At 40.6% G+C, this 23,303-nt stretch overlaps 2 protein-coding genes across 2 annotated transcripts; both read right to left on the reverse strand.

Annotated features, from left to right (window-relative positions):
- Nucleotides 1-2,586: 2,586 nt before the first annotated feature.
- On the reverse strand, nt 2,587-4,510 carry LOC117707679 (uncharacterized). The gene is made up of 2 exons (XM_034501144.2): nt 4,438-4,510; nt 2,587-3,352 (listed from the first exon to the last, which is right to left on the reverse strand). Exon 2 carries the CDS (start codon nt 3,331-3,333, stop codon nt 2,872-2,874), a length of 462 nt encoding a protein of 153 aa, XP_034357035.1. The 5' UTR covers nt 3,334-3,352; nt 4,438-4,510; the 3' UTR covers nt 2,587-2,871.
- Nucleotides 4,511-19,057: 14,547 nt separating this feature from the next.
- On the reverse strand, nt 19,058-21,640 carry LOC117707780 (uncharacterized). The gene is made up of 2 exons (XM_034501301.2): nt 21,516-21,640; nt 19,058-20,048 (listed from the first exon to the last, which is right to left on the reverse strand). Exon 2 carries the CDS (start codon nt 20,027-20,029, stop codon nt 19,361-19,363), a length of 669 nt encoding a protein of 222 aa, XP_034357192.1. The 5' UTR covers nt 20,030-20,048; nt 21,516-21,640; the 3' UTR covers nt 19,058-19,360.
- Nucleotides 21,641-23,303: the final 1,663 nt, after the last annotated feature.

Below are 23,303 nucleotides of genomic sequence, written 5' to 3' on the forward strand. Positions count from 1 at the left end.
ATCTGTCATAGGTGCTTCAAAGGATAGTGTAATGAAAGTGTTCTTAGAAAGTTGATCAAGCAGTTATAAAGTTGAAAATGTCTTTCTGAAATACTTTTGTGCGGTCATCTAATATTAAATGCTAAATATTACTCCTGAATAAGAATAGAATGTTCTGTTGTATCATGAGGAAAGCTCCTTATAGTGTGAGAGAGGCACATATTCACAGTAAGATGCTTGGGAGGTAGGGAGTTCAGGGACCCTCCAGAATGTACCAGAGACCTGGGAGATGAGAGATTCAAAGAGAAGGATTTTAGATGAAATGCCCTATATTGGGGAGAGGGAACTTGTAGAGCCCACCTCCAGCAGAAAGGGCATCAAGTGAGGGATGGGCTTGACATCCCACAGTCAAAACTGTGACACATAATTGTTCCTGTCTGAAAGAATTGCAGGGATAGAAATGGAGAGGAGGCTGAGGAAAAGAAGGTACAGGGACAGACCCAAAGTGGGATCCAGCTCAGGAGGAGGCCCGAAGACCTGACACTATTACTGAGGCTATGGAATGCTCACAAAAAGGGACCAATCACAACTGCCTTCCCAAAGACCTAATAAGCAGCTGAAACAGTCAGATGCAGATATTTGCACCCAAACAATGGACAGAAGCTGCTGACCCCTGTGGTTGAATTAGGGGAAGCTGGAAGAAGCTGAGGAGGAGGGTGACCATGCAAGAGGACCAGCAGTCTCAACCTGGCCCCCCAAGATCTCTCAGACACTGGAACACCAACCAGGCAGCATACACCAGCTGATATGAGGTCCCCAACACATATATACAGAGGACTGTGAGTTTGGGTTTAGTCAGAGAAGATGCACCTAACCCTCAAGAGACCGGAGGCCCCCAGGGAGTTTAGAGGTCTGGTGGGGTGAGGGTGGAGACATCATCCTGGAGACAGGGGGATAGGGAGGAGGTATGGGATGTGGAACAGTTGGGGGGTAGACCAGGAGGGGAATAAAATTTTAAATAAATAAATAAATAAATAAATAAATAAATAAATAAAAGATGCTATAAAAGAAATGAAGCCATACAAACTTTTAGCAGTTGTGTTTTTGTGTTTGAGAAACTAAACATTCTTGGGGAATTGAAAGGATAAAGGTTCACCTTTTACCAGGGCTTTTACTTATTCAAAGTGCAGGACAGCTTTTCCTACAGACGTTCTCATTGGAAGCTTACCCTTTAATTTCTTGAGACATGGATAAATTCATATACAGCACCAATATCCCTTTGGGGCATGTTATAAGGCAATTCTTCTGGTGTCTTATTTCTGTCCTACCTCTGCTGTGCTTAAAGCCATAGCTGTCTTGAAAGCCTCCCTTGATGAAATGCCCCTTCCTTAGTTCTGTGTGTTATCTCCAAAGTGTACTTAATTGGACCAACATCAACAAAAACCTCACTCTACCTGTAAAAGTGTCTACTGAGAATCAAGCCAAGGTTCAGATATCTTAAAATCGGAAATCAATAAGAAAAACAGGACTTCTGTCACTCAGGTTAGAGCAAAAGTCTCTGACAGGACCATTAGATGGGTTGTAGACCCTTCTTTATGACATGAATAGCTAATTTTGTTACTTGAGTATCTGAAATTTCTCTTAGCTTCCTGGAAGTGGCTCATGTTTTCTGCTGGAATCTAAGTTTTTCTTCTGGTCAGATAAAGCTCCAATCTGAGTATCTGACAAGCCAGGTTTTGTTTGCTACTATATGAGGTCAGAAGTGTGTGTGTGTGTGTGTGTGTGTGTGTGTGTGTCTGTCTGTCTGTCTGTCTGTCTGTGTGTGTGTATGTGTGTGTGTGTGTGAGAGAGAGAGAGAGAGAGAGAGAGAGAGAATGTGCATGTGTGTTCATGTTGTGTGTATGTGTTTGTGTGTGTGTGTGAGTTCATGTTGTGTGTATATAAGTGTGAGTGGGTTCATGTTGTGTATATATACATGTGAGTGTGTGTGTCTATGAGTGTGTGTGTGTTTGAGTGGGTGTGGGTGTATATGTGTGTTTCAATGGATGTTGGGGTGGACTCTAAAGCACATCCCCCTAAAAGGTTCCCTAATAAAACCAGAAAAGGACTGCCCAAGATAACAATTTTGGTGGCTGTGAGTCTTCATATTTTGGGAGGAATTAGAATTATAGATATTTAGAATAAATGAATAAGAACGGGCATATTCACTTCTGTTGGAAAATTTCTTGAAGTTAACAGAAGCAGTTGACTTAGAAACCAAGAAGTCTAATTCGAGGACAGAACACTCAGAGTTAGATAAGTCAGGTTCAGCTTGGGCAGGTACTAATTAAACTCCAGAGTGATTTACTCCGTTTTAAGAGGAGAGTCCTCCTGTACCTCTGACTGATGTAAGCAAAAGTCTCTGATGGCATTGCATAACCTTCCTCTGGCACTCTGGGATTCCTCAGTGGGAAGAGCTAGTAGCTTCCCACCCATCAGTACAAAGATTGGATGTTAGTGCCATGATCAGATGTCAATTGAAGGAGCCCCTTTATTCCCTCTTGTCTGTGGATAGCTTTTGCTTCATAAGGTTAAGGAAGAAATTACTGAATCAGACAATAGTCAGGAGTGGAAGGAGATTTAATAGGAACATAACAATCCAATCACTTGTAACTTGGTCTCTTTTCAGAAGAATTTTGAGAGGACAAACTAGCTCAGCTACTAAGTCCTCAGCTGAATTTTGAGACCCAGAGGCCCCAGATTAGTAGGTTAAAACAAAGCTTTGTAGTACTTAATTTTAAGATATAAATGAGAGGTAGGGCTGTGATATAAGGGCATAGTATATTCAAACAGAATGGAAATCGAGGCTCAGCATCCATTGGTGATCATCTCCCCAAGGCATAGCCTTGGGCATTACTTTTGCTTTGTCTTCTGTTGGGCTAGTATTGGAGTGACAGTTGAGGGACAGGGCTCAGGAGCCTTGGGGTGGCAGGGCTCAGGAACCTTGGGGTGACAGGGCTCAGGAGCCTTAGGGTGACAGGGCTCAGGAACCTTGGGGTGACAGGGCTCAGGAGCCTTAGGGTGACAGGGCTCAGGAGCCTTAGGGTGGCAGGGCTCAGGAGCCTTGGGGTGGCAGGGCTCAGGAGCCTTGGGGTGGCAGGGCTCAGGAACCTTTGTGTCACAGGGCTCAGGAACCTTTGTGTCACAGGGCTCAGGAACCTTGATGTCGCAGGGCTTAGGAATCTTGGTGTCACAGGGCTCCTTGATTTGTGAAACACATGGCTCCTGAGGTGGTGGCTGGCAAGGCTGTTTCACTTGCTGCTCATGCAGTTGAGGAGGAGCTGTGCAGGGCTGCTTCTGCTGATGTGAACTCATGCTTCAAAGAAGGGTGGACCTAGAAACAGCATAAACGATATTCAGAGGGAATAGCTTGGCATGAAACCACAGGGAATATATTTCTAAAGTCTTAGGAAGTAAAACTTCTTCTTTTATTCAGAGGGAATAGCTTGGTATGAAACCACAGGGAATATATTTCTAAAGTCTTAGGAAGTAAAAGTTCTCCTTTCCCTCTCTACAGTAGATGGTACTTTGCCACAAAGGTACTTAAAGGTAATACGTTTTGTTGTAAACTAGCTAGGTCTTTCTGGTTGGCTTCTCTTCCTACCTACAATAATGCACAGTGAGCGACACAGCAAAGGGCTTTAGCAGACTGATGACATTGGCTCACATGGAAATGTGATGGTTGTGTAGAAAATAAAAACTTTAAAATGCTCAGAGCCCACTGATCATTTGCAATAAAGAAGATGTTTTATCACCTGGAGAATGCCTGCAGACTCTCCAGCATGCCTCACCATCACGAGTGTCTCACACGCCTCAGCCTCAGGATATCTACTCACAGCTGCTTACTCAGATTAACCCAACTGCCAGAGATCGCATGCTACCATTTTTCAGGCAACTTGTCTAGAGCAACCACTTCAGAATTTTTTTCTCGCCTTCCCAAACTTCACAGCACTTGCCCCTGTCTCTGACACTGACCCCTCATGGCTGTGCCTTTAGTTCTCACTTTTCTAAATAACATGTTGTTTTTTAGAGCCTCAGTTATCCTTTAGCAGTTCAAAACACCAGACATAGTAAACCTATAACAAATGTCTTTGTGATGGACATTTTATAGAATAAAATTCCCAGCATTAAGGTTGTAGCTCAAGCAATGATGTCACTAACAGTGGGATAAGTCTGTGTTCTGCTTCTTATCCAGACACAGACACAGCAAGAATTGATGGGGCACAGCAATTATGTCTAAAGTTCCTTCAGTTGTGATTACTTTTTAAAAGAATGTTTCCATCATCTGTACTATAACTATGACTAAATTTCAATAAGATGGAAAAAACATCCAAAAATGCAATGATGCAAAGGAGACTCCAGTGAACGCCAAACAAATACGTAAAGTAAATGGTAAAGTTTCCATGCAGAGAGGCTTACCTGGTATGTGGAGGACAGACTGTGTAGTCCCAGGAATCAGATGTGGAAGCCAGCCTCTTCACACTGGCTTTTTATAGAAGGAACAAGCCCTGCCTCCAGGTAAATGGGAGCTTTTGAGCTTCTGAATCTCCATTGCTTGCTTGTCAGACATGATTCATCCTAGGTGCTTCACCCACTTATTGGTCCAACTTTCGTGATGAAAGTAGTAATATGATTTTTTTTTACATGCTGATAATTATGCTATCTGACCATTAACCCTGAAGAATATGCCCCTGTTTTCAAGTGTGATGTTTACAGGGGTTGGGGGGTGATATGGGTTGAAAGAGCAAAAAGAAAAGTTTGAGAGATCAGGTACCAGAAACTCTGTTTTAAGGGTGTCATCAGTAGAGCCTCAGTTCAGATGGACTTATTGGGCAGATCAGGATCTAAGGTAGGTGAGGAATAAATGTTGGTGTTTCTGGTTCTTCAGGGAGGCTATGGCTTAATGCCATTACTTTCTCCTACTTGGGACAATTTAGTGAAATTAAACCCATGAGGGGGCTAAGAACAAGTAAAGAAGAGAACAGACAAAAATACTAAAATGACTTTCTTCTTTTTACTTTTGAGAGCCATTTCTCCAAGAAAGGACACAGAAATAAAAGGCACAAGACTGGGAATCTCTGAGAGAAGTGGGGATTCTGAGTTGTGTGACTGAGATGATCTTTGGGCTTAGGTCCAAAATGACTTAGTTTCAGTCCAGCCACTTTCCTATCTAATGTGGCAAAGACCTGGGCACAGAGTTACAGGGAATATGGATAATGAGGAGAGATCATTATATTGGTGGGCAGTATGACACGGTAGGTTTTTATGGTGATGGATATTTGAAGAGAATAATCACAAACTCTAGGAAGTGCATATAAGGTATGCAGGAGAGATTTCAGGGGAGACTGGCAAGCAGAGGATCTTTACTCAAACTTAACCTCTCTTAATGAATCAAGCAGCTGTGTTAACATGGAATTTCTCCTTCAGGGAAAGAAGGAAAAGTTTCTCTCATAAGCTAAGACAGCACTAACCTGTGAACATGGTTTTCTGCTCACCAAATGTCCACCATTACGACACAGGCTTTTTCACCTCACTTCCCCTTTCCTTACCAGAAATCGTGATTCACTAGAAAATCTCTCTTTCTATGCCATTGTTCTAAGAAAATATATCATTTTTATGTAACAAAACCAAAAATAAACAAAAACACCTGAATTAACATAAAAATTAAGAAAGGCTGACTAAACTCTTGAAATTTTCTATACAGAAATGGTTTATTTTCTCTTGTCTACCATGAAACTTAATTTAAGCAAACAACTTTTGGTAATAAGAGAAAAGCTCATTGAAAGAAGACCATATTCGATTGACTCTTCTTTGAAATCAATACAGAAAAATTCTTTCTTAATTGGAAACTTCCTTGTTCTCTATCAGTTCCTTTTAATCTCATCTGTTTACCATTCTTCATGAAAACTTCAAAATAATCTAGTGTAGAACCAAGTAAGAATGTTACATAATTTTCATGTTTTTTGATTGCATTAAAGAAAATTCCAGTTTCTCCAATATCCATGTATTGCCATATTCAAAAATCACCCTGATGGCTTTAAAATTTCAATATCTCAGTCTTAGTACTATGGAAGATTGCAACACCAATGGTGACACACAGAATAACCACCGACAACAGGATTAGTTAATTGTCAAGCCAAATGTCAGGCTTGTGAAAAAGTGAGTTACAGAACTTCATGTAATGGCATGTCCTGGAACCTCCCTCCTGGGTGTGTACCCAGTGTTCATGATGCTTCTTGCAGTCATAGTGGGTTCTGGGAAACCATGGAAAAATTTGAGAGTTCTCAGCTCTACAAAAACAAGCTTCCCCAGTTCATTCACTAAAGAAAATTTGAATGCCTATAGCACATCAGGTAGTACTCTTGGCACATTGATGTATCAGTAAAAAACAAAGAAATTGAACCATTTGAACTGAACACATTGAAGGCAGAAATCCATTATAAATAATAAAAAATATGGGTATGAAAATTTTATATTTAGTGCTATTGAAAACAATAGCAATATAAGCAATTAGGACCATCAACAAGTTAATGGTGTTTGTAAATAATATTTCTACAGGTGGTATTTGGATTCAAAAGAACTGAAACCATTTGGGATATCTGAGAGCAGAGTGTTCAAAGTAAGACACTCTGAAAGAAATGCTTCAAGTAGAATTACAACAAAAATGCTGGAGCTGCCTGGTATGTTCCCCTGGAACAGAGACTGAGGCGCAGACCACAGCCCAACCTGTCAGTCTGCTTCTACTCACCCTGAGAACACGATGATTCATCTCTCACAGTTCATTATAAGTCTGCTTAAACAATCCTTAGAAGAGTGTGACAAAGAAATGTCTCCAGGTGCCCAATTGTCACGTTCCTTGGATATTTTGTTTTGAAGAGTGAGAGTTTTCACTCTATAATGGAAGATTTGCAGTTTTAGTGGATTAAACACATATCTAAAATCATTTTAATACAGGGAAATTATTTATGTGATAACAGAACCAGTGAGTTATTTAATTTGTTAAAGATAGAACTGACCCAGACCTGAGTTTTGTACAAGGAGATAAGAAGGGATTGATTTGCATTCTTCTACTTTATTTGAATTAATTTTATATCCAGCCACTTTGCTAAGTTCAGGTTTAGGATTTCTCTGATGGAAGTTTTGGGGTCATTTAAGTATACTATCATATCATCTGCAAATAGTGATATTTTGACTTCTTCCTTTCTAGTTTGTATCCCTTTGACCTTTTTTGTTGTCTAATTTCTCTGGCTAAGCCTTCAAGTACTATATTGAATAGGTAGGGAGAGAGTGGGCAGCCTCGTCTAGTCCTTGATTTTAGTGGGATTGCTTCAAGTTTCTCTCCATTTAGTTTGATGTTGGCTACTGGTTTGCTGTATATTGCCTTTACTATGTTTAAGTATGGGCCTTGAATTCCTGATCTTTCTAAGACTTTTACCATGAAGGGCGTTGAATTTTGTCAAATTCTTTCTCAGCATCTAGTGATATGATCATGTGGGTTTTTTTTTTTTTTTTTTGAGTCTGTTTATATTAGTGGATTACATTGATGGATTTCCATATATTGAACCATCCCTGCATTCCTGGAATAAAGCCTACTTGATCATGATGGATGATTGTTTTGATGTGTTCCTCGATTCAGTTTGTAAGAATTTTATTGAGTATTTTTGCATCGATATTAATAAGTGAGATTGGTCTGAAATGTGGGTGCTTTGGTCTTTAGAAAGAGTAACAAAATACTCACAGGAGCAAGTATTGAGACAAAGTGTGGAGCAAAGACTGGAGGAGAGGCTGTCTGGAGACTGCCCTACCTGGGGATCCATCCCATGTGCAGTCACTAAACATAGGCACTGTTGTGGATGCCAGGAAGTGCATGCTGACCAGAGCCTGATATACCTGTCTCCTGAGAGGCTCTGCCAGATGCAGATGCTCGAAGTTAATGATTGAACTAATCATGGGGTCCCCAATGGAAGAGGTAGAGAGAAGACTGAAGGAGCTGAAGTGGCTTGTGGCCCCATTGGAAGAGTACCAATACCAACCAACCATAGCTCCCATTGTCTAAACCAGCACCTTGGGAACACGCTTGGAGGAACCCATGGCTCTAGCTGTATATATAGTGGAGGATGGCCTTGTCAGGCATTGGTGGGAGAGCAGGTTCTTGGTCCCATGAAGGCTGAATGCCCCAATGTGGGGAGATTCGAGAGCAGGGAGGTGCAGAGTGGGTCAATTGGTGGAGGCACACCTTCATAGAAGTAACAAGAGGGGCGACTGGATAAGGGGTTTCTGGTGGAGGGGAAATGGGGAAAGAGGATAACACCTGAAATGTAAATAAATAAAATATCCAATTAAAAGAAAAAAAGAATTGACCCAGACCAGTGACAGAGTCCTAAAAGAAAGGACCTCGGGCAAAAAGGTAAGAGGGTTTTTAATTGGGGTATCTTATACAAGCTATGTCTTATGCCAAGGTAGCTTATTAAGAAGTACAGCATCTTATATACTATTTCCAGGGGAGAAATATGGCACAGCCAGCAGAAACTATCATACAATTGGATGAAGTTAGCAAGAAGCTAATCAAGAAATGTTGCAAAGGGGAACCCATGGTGTCTCAAGAATATGATAGATGGAGCACATAGTAGCCTTAGGACTATCAGTCTTAGCCCCACGTGGTGGGAAGAATTGCATTCTCAATATCTGAAACCACAGCTCTTTCAAGATCCTGACCTAGGGCCATTACTTATTCTGAAAAAGTTTTTTCTTTTATGTAGATGTTAGTTTTTAAGCCTTTTATATGTGTGTTTCAATCTGAATAACCTCAGAAATTAGGCAGCTAGTAAGGGACCAGAATGATGGAGCAGTGAGATGCAAGGAAGAGGAAATGGAATATAGCATTATGGAGAGATATACAGAAACTAAAATTTTAAAAATCAAATGGAGAGGGGCATGGGAAAGAAAAGTAAAGGAGGGGGTAAGGGGAAGGGCAACTAACTAAAGGTCATTTAGAATCCATATGAAAACTTACTACTGTAGAAGCTTCCTAAAATATAGACATATATGAAGTGATTTTAAATGAAGTCACCATGTAATAGAAGAGAGAGTATTCCCAATACCACCAGGCAAATCCCTCTTTTCCAGGACTAGAAGTACACACACATCCATGCACACGCTCATGCGTGCGCGCGCACACGCGCATACACACACACACACACACACACACACACACAAGAGACCTAAAGAATTTCAAACTTGATATAATCTTTGCATTGAGAAAGAGAAATGGATAGACATTCCTACACCTCAATAAGAAGCAATTTTCCGCTGGAAAACTCAGTTTACTTCAGTGGAGTATCACTGAGTATATCAACTACCCGCTTAAAGACAGACTCCTGCAAAAAAACACCTACTGCTACTGCTGCTTGTGATCTGCCTTTACCAGATTTAGAGGCACTACCCCATCCCACAACCCCTGCTTGGCTGTCTTCAGTAATAAATCTCCTTTGTCCTGAGAATTTGGTGATGTGTGTATGTGTTTATGTGTGTCTCTGTGTGTGTGATGTGTATATGTGTGTGTATACATATACTAGAGCCAATGTTTTTATATCAAAGAATTCCATCATGCCTAATAGGAGAATGGATTTTAACATGGCAGCTCACAATAAAGGGCTAATGGTCGAAAGGCCTCAGCTACTCAGAGACACTCAGGGCAAGAGAGGTTGACCTGACTGATATTGTAAGGCCCCCACAAAAGGAGGACCTCACCCAAGCCTCAGGAATTCACAGCCACTCATTAACTCACAAGACACCGAACTTGATGCAATCAGCAAGAGGTATATTTCAATCAATATACTGAGGTCAAGATCCATGACCCACGTAGGGGCAGTGGGGTCTGACCCAGGGGCTTTGGAGACAGGGAGAATTTAAAGCCAAAAACCACAACTCAGGGGGGCAAACCACAACCCAGGGGGAGTGAAGGAGGGTTATTGGAGAGCACCTGTGGAAAGTCCCAGCCCATTATTCAGTTTGTGACAGGGTCCAAGGAACAGTCAATTGGGAACATTTTGTATGGACTATTCTCTAAGAGCCTATACATAATCAGGCATCTATCTTGTGGTCAGCCAAGTTCCTGAAACACAGAGCTCACGACCAAGTTGACCTACACTCTTGGTTCTGTTCATTCTGCTAGGAGGTTTTGAAAAATTCTAACCCTTCCAATATCACCTCCAGGCTCTTAGGATAGAGAGCTGGTAGAAACTCCTGATATAACTCCTGATAGAAACGGCAGCAATCATTTTGCTATTGCCTCTTTGCTTTTGGTTTGAGATTGTCAACCCTCGGTTTTACTTTTCTGTTTTCAGATGATGTTCTGACATTCTGTGTGTTATTCAAATCTTATGATAGGATATGTTTTTTTTTAAGAGGGGAATTAAATATATTTTTGTATGCTTTTTAGAGAAAAAAAAAAGAGAGAGAGAACACTGTTGAATTACTGCCAGGTAAAGTCCAGGATTCCTGCTCAGCATCACTTGACATGGGTGTGGGGATGTTGTCTATTGTCTGCTGGCTGCTGGGTGGCAATAGAGTTATACTTTGCTCTCCACAAACATTGTGGTTCCATATAGGCATGGCAAAAACTATAGTTTCCATCAGACTTCCTCAGCCCCAACCTTGGTAGCACTGGAGTTGTGACAGTTTACTATATAGGAGTAGAATTAAGTTCCCCAAGTCCCCATTGACATAGGAGGTGAGAACTTCACTAACACATAGTAGGCATGATAGTCATGGCTTCTTTTAGTGGAGATGGGGGTGGTGAATATGAATAATATAGATAGACTACATCCATGTCTAACTACTGCCTGAAATACTAGTTTTTCAAAGTGTTAATGTTGGAACAAACTGACAGTGTGCCTTTTATATCTACATGAGACTCTGTAATTATCTTAGTAAAAAATCTAATTAAAAGTCAGTAAGAGAACCTAAAAGAAAAATTGATTCCATAGTCAAAACTTTAAAAAGTAAAGCTTTTACATACTCATAAGAAGTCTTTCTACAACTGTATCCTCTGTATCTTGTACACTTCTGGTTCTACATATAAATATACCAATGACTTTTGGTTTATATATCTGTTTTTTTTTTACAATGTACTTTTTGATAAATTGTATTTTCCACCTCTCATTCAAGAAAAAGGTATTACATTAAAATATTACTCTGTACAAATTTTTCTTTTAGTGTTTTTTCTGTTGGGAGCTGACTCCTAGCAGAAAGCAGCTATCAACTTTGCAGCCATCTCAGGCCATATACCCTGATAAGAGACTTGTTTTTCAACAGACTACAACAGCTGAGCACACTCTGATAAACATCTTGTTTATCCCACATAGCTTGTTTTGCTGTTTAGTGACCCCAGCTGCATGGTGCATGTGGTAAAGTGTCTTCAGCTGCACTCCCCTGCTTGTGTTTATAAATACCCAGAATTTCCTTGCAAGAGGAGACAATAAGAGAAAGGAGACAATCTTGACCAGAGCAGTGGTTTGAATAGGTATGGCCCATATAGACTCATGTGTGAAAATGTTTGGCCCATGGGGAGTGGCATTATTAGGAGGTATGGCTTTATTGGAGCACCCTTGTAGGAAGTGTGTCACTGTGGAGGACAGCTTTGAGGTCTCATTTATACTCAAGCTCTGCGCAGTGTGGAACACAGTCCCCTTCAGCACTATGTTTGCCTGCATGCCCCCAAGTTTCCCACCATGATGAAACTCTGAAATTGTAGGCCAGCCCCAATTAAATGTTTTCCTTTATAAGAGCTGCCTTGGTCATGGTGTCTTCTCACAGCAATAAAACCCTCAGACAAATGACAAGCCTTGCCCCAGACATATATGGAAAAAGTACTTTTCAAAACCACCATAAAAAGAAGCACGAAGACTAAATGCTATTTAGTCTTCATTATTGACTGATTTAATAGAATATGTTTATTTGTTCAGCATTAAATTCAAGAAAGTTTTTTTTTTTAAACTAATGTTGATAATTTGGGTATTGTAGGGTTAGCTGGGCCTGCATCCAGGAATGCAGGATGAGGTTGACTGCGCTTACCCAGCCCCTGCGCCAGGTGGGGGTTGGGCTATGGGAAGCCACGGGACACCCACCTCTCTGAGGGTGGGAGAGCACAGTCTAAGTTCTCAGGACAGCCAGAGCTGTCTCAGGGGTCCCTTTGTAAGGAAAAGCTGTATGAAATAAGAAAAGTTCCAAGAGGGAGCCCAGGTGTACTGCTGGAGACAGAATTAAAAGTTGGTGCTGCTTAAGCCCATTGAACAGAGATAGGGTAATCACACCCATCCAGTGCTGGCAGAGAGCTAAAGGGTTTAATGTTGACCCTATTGAGTTTCAGTCTCTTTTGGTCTGGTCCTCTATATCTTGTTTCTAAATGTACACAATTTGTTTTTATTTTAGAGCAGCTCAAAGTTAAGAGTTTGCCTTGCGCTTTAAAATAATTTTTTGACTTTGTATGTCTTAGCAGTGTTGAAACAGTTAAGGCTGTATTCGGGTTTTATTGTTATTATGAAACAAGATGATCAAAGCAACTTGAAGAGGAAAGGTTTGTTTGGCCTGTGCTTCCATATTGTAGTCCATTACTGAAGGAAGTCAGGACAAGAACTAAAACAGGGCAGTAACCTGGAGTTTCTCAGCAGCAGCAGCAGCAGCAGCAGCAGCAGCAGCAGCAGCAGCAGCAGGATCAAGAGCTGAGGCAGAGTTCGTGGAAGGGTGCTGCTTGCTGTTTTTTTCTTTATGGCTTGTTCAGCCTGCTTTCCTATGAATCCAGCACTACTGTCCCATGGATGGCACCACATAGGAGAATTTGTAGCTGGATCAAATGCATTTTGCATTATGGGATGATCATGGGCCTGTGGGAACAGAGGCCTAGTGCCCTAATTTGAATGTGAAATGTCTCCTACAATGTCAAGTGTTTAAACACTTGGTCCCCAGCTGGTAGCTGGTTGGTGTTCTGGGTTAAGTGGGAGGATTGGTGGAAGAAAGACAGACACTGCAGGGTAATTTTAAGCTTCTCTGCAGCAAGGAGATCAGCCTCTGAAGGACTGAGCCACAACAGCTTCCTAGAAGCTTTCTATTGTTAAATAAGAAGGCACACTTCAAAGATTAGGTGTCAGATAAAATGGATCTCCTAAAAATTCTGGTACATACTCCTGTTTTGGAAATCTGTAGAATTCTTAAAATCTGGGGTTTAACCATAAGGCATAGTCTACTAAGGGATGTCTTTGGAAGTTGTAGCTATTTTGGTTTACATGTATCTCTTTGTTTTCTTGTCCTGCTGCCAGGGGCTCTGTCACATGGTCCTTGACAGTAGAACTAACCCATCATGCTTTACTCACTGTGTTGCTCTGTATCTTCTGAAATCATGAGCCAAAGAAATTCTTTATCCATTAAGTTGCTTTAAAGAATTTTGGGGCTGAAGAGATAGTTCAGTGGTTAAGAGTACTTACTATTTTTCCAGAGCACATGTGTTTGGTTCCCAGTAACCACACTAGGAAGCTGACAAATACCTGTAGCTGTGGCTCTTTTCATGTATCTCTTTGCTTTCACCTTAGCTAAAACTTGAACACAAGTCACATGCAAACACACACAAACACACACAAACACACATGCACACTCACATACACACATACACATGTACATATATAACATATATAGGTTATATATAACCTATATATGTTTATACAACATATATATATACTTTTATAGTCTGTGTACTTGTGTGCCATGGTGTGTATGTGGAGATCAGAGGACAACTTGAACCTACTTCGGTTCTTTTTTTTTTTTTTTACCATGTGGGTTTTGTGGATCAAATTCAAATTGTTAGGCTTGTCAGGCTTGTTTCAAGCACCTTTACCTGCTGAGCCAAGCTAGCTCTGCTTTTTTGTTTGTTTGTTTAACTTAAATATATTTATATTTGTGTATGTGTCTGTGTATCTGCTTATGTATAGTGTATGTGTGTTTGTGTGTGAAAGAGCAGAGGGAGAGAGAGAGAGAGAGAGAGAGAGAGAGAGAGAGAGAGAGAGAGAGAGAAAGTGAAATTGCTTTTGATAGGCACTTTGTCACTCCCAATGAAAAGTAATTTAGAATTAGGGAGGAGAACAAGTGGAGATTAGGAAGGATCAGCCACAGGGCAGTCAGTATAGGAGGGACCTGGTTAGAGGAGAGTAGTGTAGACATTGTCATCAAATCCACCTGATTATTCAGCAAAGGGATAAAGCAGCACTTCAACCAACATTAAATGACTCCAGCCATTTTTGTTGGGCAGTAGGCTGAGCTATGAGTCAACAGAGAAGCCCTGAGCTACACTGCAAAGATTTCTGCCTTTGTGAGCTTCAAGTTTGGAGAGCTGCCAGGTGAATCCGGCTATCATGAATTTGATGAGTAGTGTGGGAAGTGTAAGCAGTTTGCTATAGGGTGTGATACATTCCATCAGTTGTTCAGGTTAGGTAGTTGATTCTTTGGAAGCATATGAGGTGGTAAATTTGAGGAAGGAGATCAACTCTAGGGCATAATGGAGCACAGGCAGGGAAGAGGGGCTGGAACTGGGAAAATGAACAAAACTGAACTGGGAATTAGTTTGGGAGAGTGATTGACCTAGATACACCTAGAGACTTTTCTCTATCAGAAATACAGATGTGCTGGAGACTGCTTCAATAACTCGGTTTTACCTGAACAAGAAACTAGACTTTTTAAAAATAATTGTGGAAGTTATGAGTCCAGAAGAATGAGGAAACAAAGATGTAGAAAACAAAGCAGAACCATGGGTAAAAACCAAATGTCTTTTATTGATGTGTAGAAGTTAAGATAGCAATCCAGAAATATAAAATCTCAACCAGATATTTGCCAAAGTGTGCACACACAGCTTGAAGTTGAAGATTTTTTCATTCTGTTTTACTTTCCAAACCATTATCCTAACACTGGGGCAAGAGAGCATCAGCCAATCACAGAAAAATCTGAAAGGTTTTGATTTTATGATTCTTAGGGGATTCTGAGGAAAAATTACTTTTTTGAGTAAAAAGGTTATGAGAATAGTATTAATGCCACAGACAGAATGACAGCAGCATGGAGGGAGTGTGTTCTGAGGAGAGATCAGGTCCATGTGATAGAGTGGGGCCCTTCTCTCAGTTTTTACAGGAAGTAGTATGGGAGAAAGATTGGAAAGTCCAGTCCCTGTTTGGGTTTGAAGTTGGTTATTGCTTAGGTAGCCAAAGAGTAGTCAGTTAAAGAATGACAGGTGATAGGCAAACATTTTCCCTGGCTATTACGGAGTCTCAATAAGGCAGAGAGAGCAAGAATCCAGAGAAACACAATTGTTTTAGCTTCAGTAATTGTCACAGTTCATTTGAAAAGGAAGAGATTTATGGAAATGGCCTGGCCAGCTGTTTAGGCTGAGAACTCTCAAGCTGCTAGTGTCAGTGGTTTTCAGATCTTCCCAGTTCCATTATTGAGGGCTGTGATTGAAATATGGAAGAATGCCAGGAGATAAAGCTCAGTAGGTAAGGGCTTGTCTCTGAGGCAGACAACCTAAGTTTGATCTCTAGGACCATATAGTAGAAGAGAACCAATTTCTGAAGGTTGTTCTCCGACTTCCACACACTGCATGGCACTCATACATCCACATGCATTTACACAGACAACAAATAAAAATGTAGTGAATATTAAGTATGTATGAAGAAAGCGGGGGAAGGGGGGGAAGAAGGGAGGGACCTGGGTAGGAAAGGTAACAGGAAGAGGAAGAGGAGAATAGATCAGGTATTGGCTGGGGGGAACAGGACTGAAGCCCCGAGGGCTAACAGAAAGAATCAAAACAGGCAACCTCCGGGAGGTAGGAGGTGGAGAATCTCCAGAATGCACCGGAGACCTGGGAGGTGTGAGACTCTCGGGACTCAAAGGGAGTCCAGAGATCTTAGATGAAATGCCCTACAGTGGGGAGAGGGAACTTGTAGAGCCTACCACCAGTAGAAAGACAGAGCATCAAGTGGAGGGATGGACTTGCCATTCCACAGTCAAAAAACTCTGACCCAGAATTGTTCCTGTCTGAAAGAACTGCAGAAACAAAAATGAAGAGCCTGAGGAGAAGGAGATCTAGTGACAGGCCCAAAGTGAGATCCAGCTCAGGGAGAGGCTCCAAGGCCTGACACTATTATTGATGCTATGGTGTGCTTACAAACAGGGGGCTATCATGATTACCCTCCGAAAGACCCAAAAAAGCAGGTGAAAGAGTCAGATATAGCTATTTACACCTAACCAATGGACAGAAGCTGGTGACCCCTGTGGTTGAATTAGGGAAAAGCTGGAAGAAGCTAAGGAGGAGGAGACCCCATAGAAAGACCAGCAATCTCAATTACCCTGGAGCCCCAGAATCTCTCAGACACTGAGTCACTAACCAGGCAGCGTACACAAGCTGATATGAGGCTTGAAATACATACACAGCAGAGGACTGCTGCGTCTGGGGTCACTCAGAGAAGATGTACCTAACCCTCGAGAGACTTGGGTCCCCAAGAAGTGGGAAGGGCTGATGGAGTGGGGGTGCTGACATCCTCTTGAAGACGTGGGGAGGGGCAGGTATGGGATGTGGAACAGTCAGGGGGGGGGATAAAGTCTGGACTGTAAAAAAAGATTAAATAATAATAATAATAATAATAATAATAATAATAAAGTATGTGTGAAAAGTAAAGCTACTAGGAACTCTTTCGGCAAGGACTCTTCAGAAAGATCCTTGCTCTTCTTGTAGGGGATCTATGCTGAAGAACCCAGGAATGGTTTTGAAAGGGCAGAACAAATGTGTTTCCTTTAGCTTACTAATAACTTGACTGGCTTATATTAAATATCCCAATAATGTAATAAAATAAATACTAGATAGCATCACATGATGCAAATTATTCTGAAAGACAGACAAAAATGAACAGTAACAAAAGTTGTCATGAACAATAATGATTGTATAATTACTTATATTTAGCAGAATCTAGCACTAAGATCTTTTCATGTATCAGAAGCTCATTTTAATCTATGTATCTTAACAAAGATGTATACTGCATAGTGTATCAATGCTACAGAACTTTGCAGAATACACTGTAAACAATCATAGCAGGTAACATTTATTATATAAGTTAATATATAATAATACATAATATATTTAAAATATTTTGAAATAGACAGCTCTAAATGTTGGGAGCCGACTCCTAGCAGAAAGCGGCTATCATCTTTGCAACCATCACAGGCCATATACCCTGACAAGAGACTTGTTTTTCAACAGCCCACAACAGCTGAATACACTCTGATAAACATCTTGTTTTTCTCACATATCTTGTTTTGTGGTTTAGTGTCCACAGCTGCAAGGTGTACGTGGTAAAGTGTCTTCAGCTTCATTCCCCTGCTTGTCCACGGCTGCAAGGCATGTGGTAAAGCTATAAAGACCCAGGATTTCCTTTCAATAAAGGGGACTTGAACAAACTCTCTGTCTTGTCTCCATTTGCATCTCTTGTCCCTCTATCCCCACTCTCTCTCTTGCTAGACCCTGTTGACTGACATGAATGGACTGGGACACCTAAACAATAGGCACAATGAAAGTATATTATTCTATATTCATAGTAGCTGCATATCACACACTGGGCATCTGTACTTAGAATTAGCTTACTTAATAGTGATTCATCCTGCACTCATTTCTAAAGTTTTCCACCACTGAAACCAGTGGTAATGTGAAGCCACCTCATCATATATGTACCTATCAGGAACAAGGGATGTACTTCTCTCCTGCTGGTCTAACAACTTCTCATCACGTTGTGATGACTTGAAGAGCGAGTTTTCTTCTTGAGTTTCTATATATTACAGAAATGCTTGTGAAACCTACTTGAAGTACTTGTATAACATGCCGCTTCTGCTTGTCACGTGACTCATACCTCTGATGTTGTGGGACTTACTAAGAACACAACTTGTTCCCTAGGGAATCCTGTAGCTTTTCTAAAATTTATGTTTTGCTTACTGCTAGGGATGGCTCTCCATTACCCTGCCCTCTGCACATAGACTCACCTGTTGGTCATCCCTGAAACCAAGATTATCTCATAGGAGATAGCCAGGAGCTGAGATTCTGCTAATTCTAAGGTTTTTGGCGGGTGGCGTTTTTTTTTTTTTTTTTTTTTTTTTTTTTTTTTTTTTTTTTTTTAATGGAACAATGGATTAGCTGTTCTCTGTGTTCTAGTCTTCCTTAATTCCTGGGATGTCAAAGTTCAGTGACCTGCACTTTCCTAACTTGTCTAGATTGTGGATTCTGTCTCTTTATTTAAAACTCATGCTCTGTTCTAATCACTGGATAAATTGTCCTGTGCATTATTCCCAGGCAGGTAGACTATGAAAAAGGAGAGTGGGAAATAGAAGGAGTTCATAGTGTGTGCATGTGTGTATAAAAAGGGCACAAAATATTATAATCACCAGAGGAAACAGACCTGTCCAAGGCAAGCCCGTGCTTTCTTTTCTCCTGTGTCCCCAGATGCAGGACTTCTTATGTGCTGAGTGTCTGAAAAGGGGGAACATTACCTGAGTAAATGAGGGTAGAATTTGTGCAAGTGATCACGAGAGTGTGTAGAGACGTGCAGGAGAGTGGATTGGTATGTATCAGGGCTAACGAAAGGGAGAAAATGAGAGAATGAAAAGAAAAACTGAGAAGGAAGAGTATAAAAGTCATTGAACGGTGACTTCAATACTGAAGATAAGAGGTAGCTTAGGGCAGAGAAAACGATTAGGTAAGGCTCAGTAAAGGACTTTGTTTAAACTAGTGTTGCAAGCAGACAGGTTTTTTACCTGTTTTACCTGCTGGTAAACAGTACCCAAACACTCTTCAGTGATAGCCTCCTATGTGTGTCCTCACAGCCTTCTGGGAATACACTGTAACAGGGTTAATGTTAATGAGATTACATCCACACCAATCCTTATCAGTATATAAGCCTTGACTCACAAAGGGAGGCAAAGGCAAGAAAACATTTCAGCAAATATCACACAGAAGCAAGAGTGGAGTTAAAAGTAATTATTTAATGGAGAAATGTGCTTTTTTTTCCCATAGAAAATCCCATAGAGTTCCACTTCAGATGAACTGAGAGTACCCAGAGAGCATTCAAGGCACAACATTCTGCTTAACTCAGAGGCTTGGGAGAAACCTTAGAGGGTATGGAGAAGACGTAACAGCATGCAACTTTAGGTTACTAAGAGACTGTAGCAAAATATTGCTACATTGTCTGAAGACAATGGGAACACAGTAGCAGACAGGAAAGACTTCAGCAGCAGGTGGTCAGCTCTTCAAGGGCTTGGCTGGCTATTACTTCTGTTTAGTCTTCTGCTGAGCTAATCCTGGGGTGACAGCTGTGGGGCACACCTCAGGAATCCTGGACTGGCACGGCTCTGTTACCTTAGAGTATCCCTGATCAGGTATCTTGGTATAGCCCTGATCAGGAAACTTGGCATGTGTGGGCCCTGAGGCATTCAGGTTGCCAGGTTCTGGATCTTTGGTAGAGCATGGCTCTGAGATTGGCTCAGAGACATTGGTAGGGCATGGCCCAGGAACCATGGCACAGCCTGGGTCAGGGATGTTGGTAGAGCATGGCCCAGGAATTGTGGTATAATCTGGCTCAGTGATGTTGGTAGAACATGATCCAGGAACCACGGTACAATCTGGCCCAGGGATGTTGGTAGAGCATGGCCCAGGAATTGTGGTATAATCTGGTTCAGCGCTGTTGGTAGAACATGGCCCGGGCATTGTAGTATAATCTGGCTCAAGGGCAACAGTGTAGCCTGGCTCAGGCATTTTGGTGCTGCATGGTTCTGGAATCTTGGTGTTTCCTGGTTGTGGAACATCTTTGTGGCATGGCTCAGAAGTGGCTATGGGAACAAATTTTCCTTGTGGTGGAGGCTGACAAGGTTGCTTCACTTGATGCTGTTGCGGCTGAGGGGGTGCGACGAAGGGCTGCTTTTGCTGGTAAGAACTCATGCTTCAAAGGATGTTGACCCTAGATACAAGACATTTGACTGAGTGTTTGGAGGGAATTGATAGAATCCCAAAATTTCCTATTTGCATTTTCCCTATAAATTAAAGACTCTTCTATTTCCCTGAGCTGAAATCATAGGTTACTTTTATATTTGTTACATATTTTTAAGACAAACGATTAAGGCAACTTGATCATCTCTGTATAAGAAATAAATGGTTACTGTCAATTACAGTATGAACTGTACTTCACATTCTTTCCAGTTACAGATCACAAAAGACATAGAACCCCCTCTTTCTTAGCTTACTTGGCACCTGCTTGTCTGTGAGTTAGACAGCCACAAGCAGTTTGCTTTGTGACTGAGCCTACACCTAGAAAATGGAGCAGCCTTAAACACCAAATTATAATTATTTAATAATATTACTATCTTAAGTTAGTAATATTATTTAATAAAATAAATGTATTATTTTATAAATATCACAATTATTATAAGTTGGAAAATGCTCTGTGTTCTAAACCAATTGTCAGAGGAACTTGGGAAGGGAGCAAGTCCTCACCTATGGAAAGGAAGGTCAAGAACTTCTTGAGATCCTGTACCAATCTGGCACTGCAGACACCTTTATCTTTTTTCTCTACTGGCATCTCTTTCTGCAGAATGATAAATTAAAAACTACTTCCTCTTCACAAGTCTCTTGAATTTGTTATTTTGTTTTCCATGTCTGTGTGAGTGAAGCCCTTCTTTGATTTTTTTTCCTCCATTTTTTTAAACTTGTGTACAGGCCATAAACAAAACACAACTCGAAGTAACAGTAGGGTTCTAAGATTGCTGGGAATCCCCAGATTTTCTATAATCTCAAAGAATGAAAGAGCCAAGAATTCTAGAGTAGAACTCTGATAGGAAGGCTTCCTTTGAATGTCTTCATGCCTGCAAGATTCACAACTGAGCCCCAAGTCCCACTTTTCCTATACACACATTTATGTGAGTTCTCACTGCATTGATGCTTGTTCATGCAGAATCACCCATACTGGCTTCCCCACACCAAGGCTTCTACCCAATTCCAAATATTCTTCCTTCTTTTGTCTTAGTAAGAATCTCACTCTTCTATTTCCAGTAATCACTTTTATCCTGTATGTTACAGAATTACTCCTCTTTATTGTATTCATTGATGAATTATAGATTCATGGAATAAAGAATATTTTAATATTTGAGCATCCAAATTCACTGTGCAGTACCTTTGATGATCAAAGTTCTCAACAAGGTTACAAAACACTGATGTGCCTTGGCATGATGTCTCACTGGTGACATGCTGTTAGCACAATGCTGCTCTTTATAGAAGAGCCCCCTTTCTGATCCCCAGTCTTACAGCTATAAATTGAGAGCTAAATCAAAACATGTGCAGTGAAAGTAAAGTAGATAGTTTAGGTTGTCAAGAGTTCCCAACCAGGATAAACAACACAGACTACTAGAAAGTTCTAAGTGGAGAGTCTTACCTTAGATGCTGAAGCTCTCTGGAATCTTGGATTTGTTGAGGGATCTCTGGTCAGCTGGATTTTTATACAGAACCTGAGCCCTTCCTTAAGGAAGTAGATTTTTGGAGTTGTTCTGCCTACATTCCAGCTTTTGTGAACGAAAATCTGTGGCTTAACATTGAATCCATGCTTACTGACTGACAGTGATGTCAGCTGGCCTGATTCCATTGTCCACCCTTGTGGTGTGGCTGCTATGATGGGGATCAAGCTTCTTGGAAGGAGGCCACATTAAATCAAGAGGAAATGCTCCCTAGACATCTTGGACCAGAAGCAACCCTATCTATCCACTAATCTAGTTCAGCTTTTCAGTATTTGGAGTGCATGCAGTGGCATTTCTGGTTCTTCTGGAAGTTCAGAGGGAAATGGCAATGAAGAATTCATGTGTCCATGGAGTCATGCCAAAGAGGGGGAATAGGAGGTTAAAGGTAAGCTTTGGAAACTTGTTCTTTTCACTGTAGCGAAAGCCCTTAAAATTCCAGGCTGACAGAAATTTTTTAGTTGAAAATTTTTGATTAGCACATCATATTCACCCTAATGAGGTAAAAAGTGGTATTTTGTTTCATGAAAACATTGGATAAAAATCAAATCAAGTTTATTAGTTTATATCACTTCAGACTTCTTGTTTCTTCTTCAAGGCAAATGCATTCAAAATTCTCTCTATCAGTCATTTTGAAATATGCTATGCATCATTGTTTACTTATTTATGTCATGGTGCCATTATACAGTCCCATCCCTACTCCAGCTTCTGATAATTATAATTCTACTTTTAACTCCCATAAATCCATGTGGTTTGTAGCATACATATGATCATGTAATATTCATCTTCCCCATTTTACTTACCACAAAGATCTCCAGTTCTATCGGTACTGTCATCAATGAAATGATTTCATCCTTGGTTATAGTCAAATATGTGTATATGTATCCCATTTTCTTTATCTGTCAGTTTTAAACAGGGCTGCAATAAAGTTTGGAGTGCAGGGGTCTTTTGAACATGTTGATTTGTTTCTTAGAGGGACATACCTAGTAGTGGGATTGCAGGGTTGTAAAGTAGGTCTACCTTCATCCTTTTCTGTATTCCATAAAAGCTGTACTAATTTGCATTCTCACCAATAATGAATGTTAATTTCCCTTGCTCTTATTAGCAATAGCATCCTCACCAGGGTGATGTAGTATCTCTTGTAGTCCTGAGTTTCTCATGGTTAGGGGTGCTGAGCTTTTTAAAAATGTATCTATTCTTATCTTTATTTGACAAATTTCATGCTATTCCCCATATTTTTATTAGATTTTAAGTCATTGAATCCTATTGAATGACTTTAATGGCTTGTACAGTCGGCATATTAATATCTTATGAAGTTTGCAGTTTAAAGGTACTCATTATTCCATTCTGAAGTTGTTAATTAGCACTGCTATGTATTTTTATTTTATTTTACTTTGCAGAAGCTTTTGAGCCTCATCTAGTTCCACTTGTCAACTTTGGGTTTGTTGTTTATGTTTTGTGTGATATCAATTTTTTTTTTTTTTTTTTTTGCTCAGGCCAGTGACTTGAAGAACTTCCCATGCTTTCTTCTAGTAGTTACAGCAATTTTTACCATAGATTTAAGTTTTTTAATCCATTCACAGTTGACATCTATAACTAGTGAGGGATAGATAGTCTAGTGTAATTCCTCTGCATTGTGTATACTGTCTGCACAGCACTGTTATCGAGGAGTCTGCCCCTCCTGTCATGTTATTTGCTTCTTTGCTCAATGA

This window comes from Arvicanthis niloticus, chromosome 4 (assembly GCF_011762505.2).
Source record: "Arvicanthis niloticus isolate mArvNil1 chromosome 4, mArvNil1.pat.X, whole genome shotgun sequence".
NCBI classification, from domain to species: domain Eukaryota; kingdom Metazoa; phylum Chordata; class Mammalia; order Rodentia; family Muridae; genus Arvicanthis; species Arvicanthis niloticus.

Bases quoted from the DNA above. Each gene is read 5' to 3' on its own strand.
- LOC117707679 (XM_034501144.2), bottom strand. From the start codon at position 3,333: ATGAGTTCACATCAGCAGAAGCAGCCCTGCACAGCTCCTCCTCAACTG.
- LOC117707780 (XM_034501301.2), bottom strand. From the start codon at position 20,029: ATGAGTTCTTACCAGCAAAAGCAGCCCTTCGTCGCACCCCCTCAGCCG.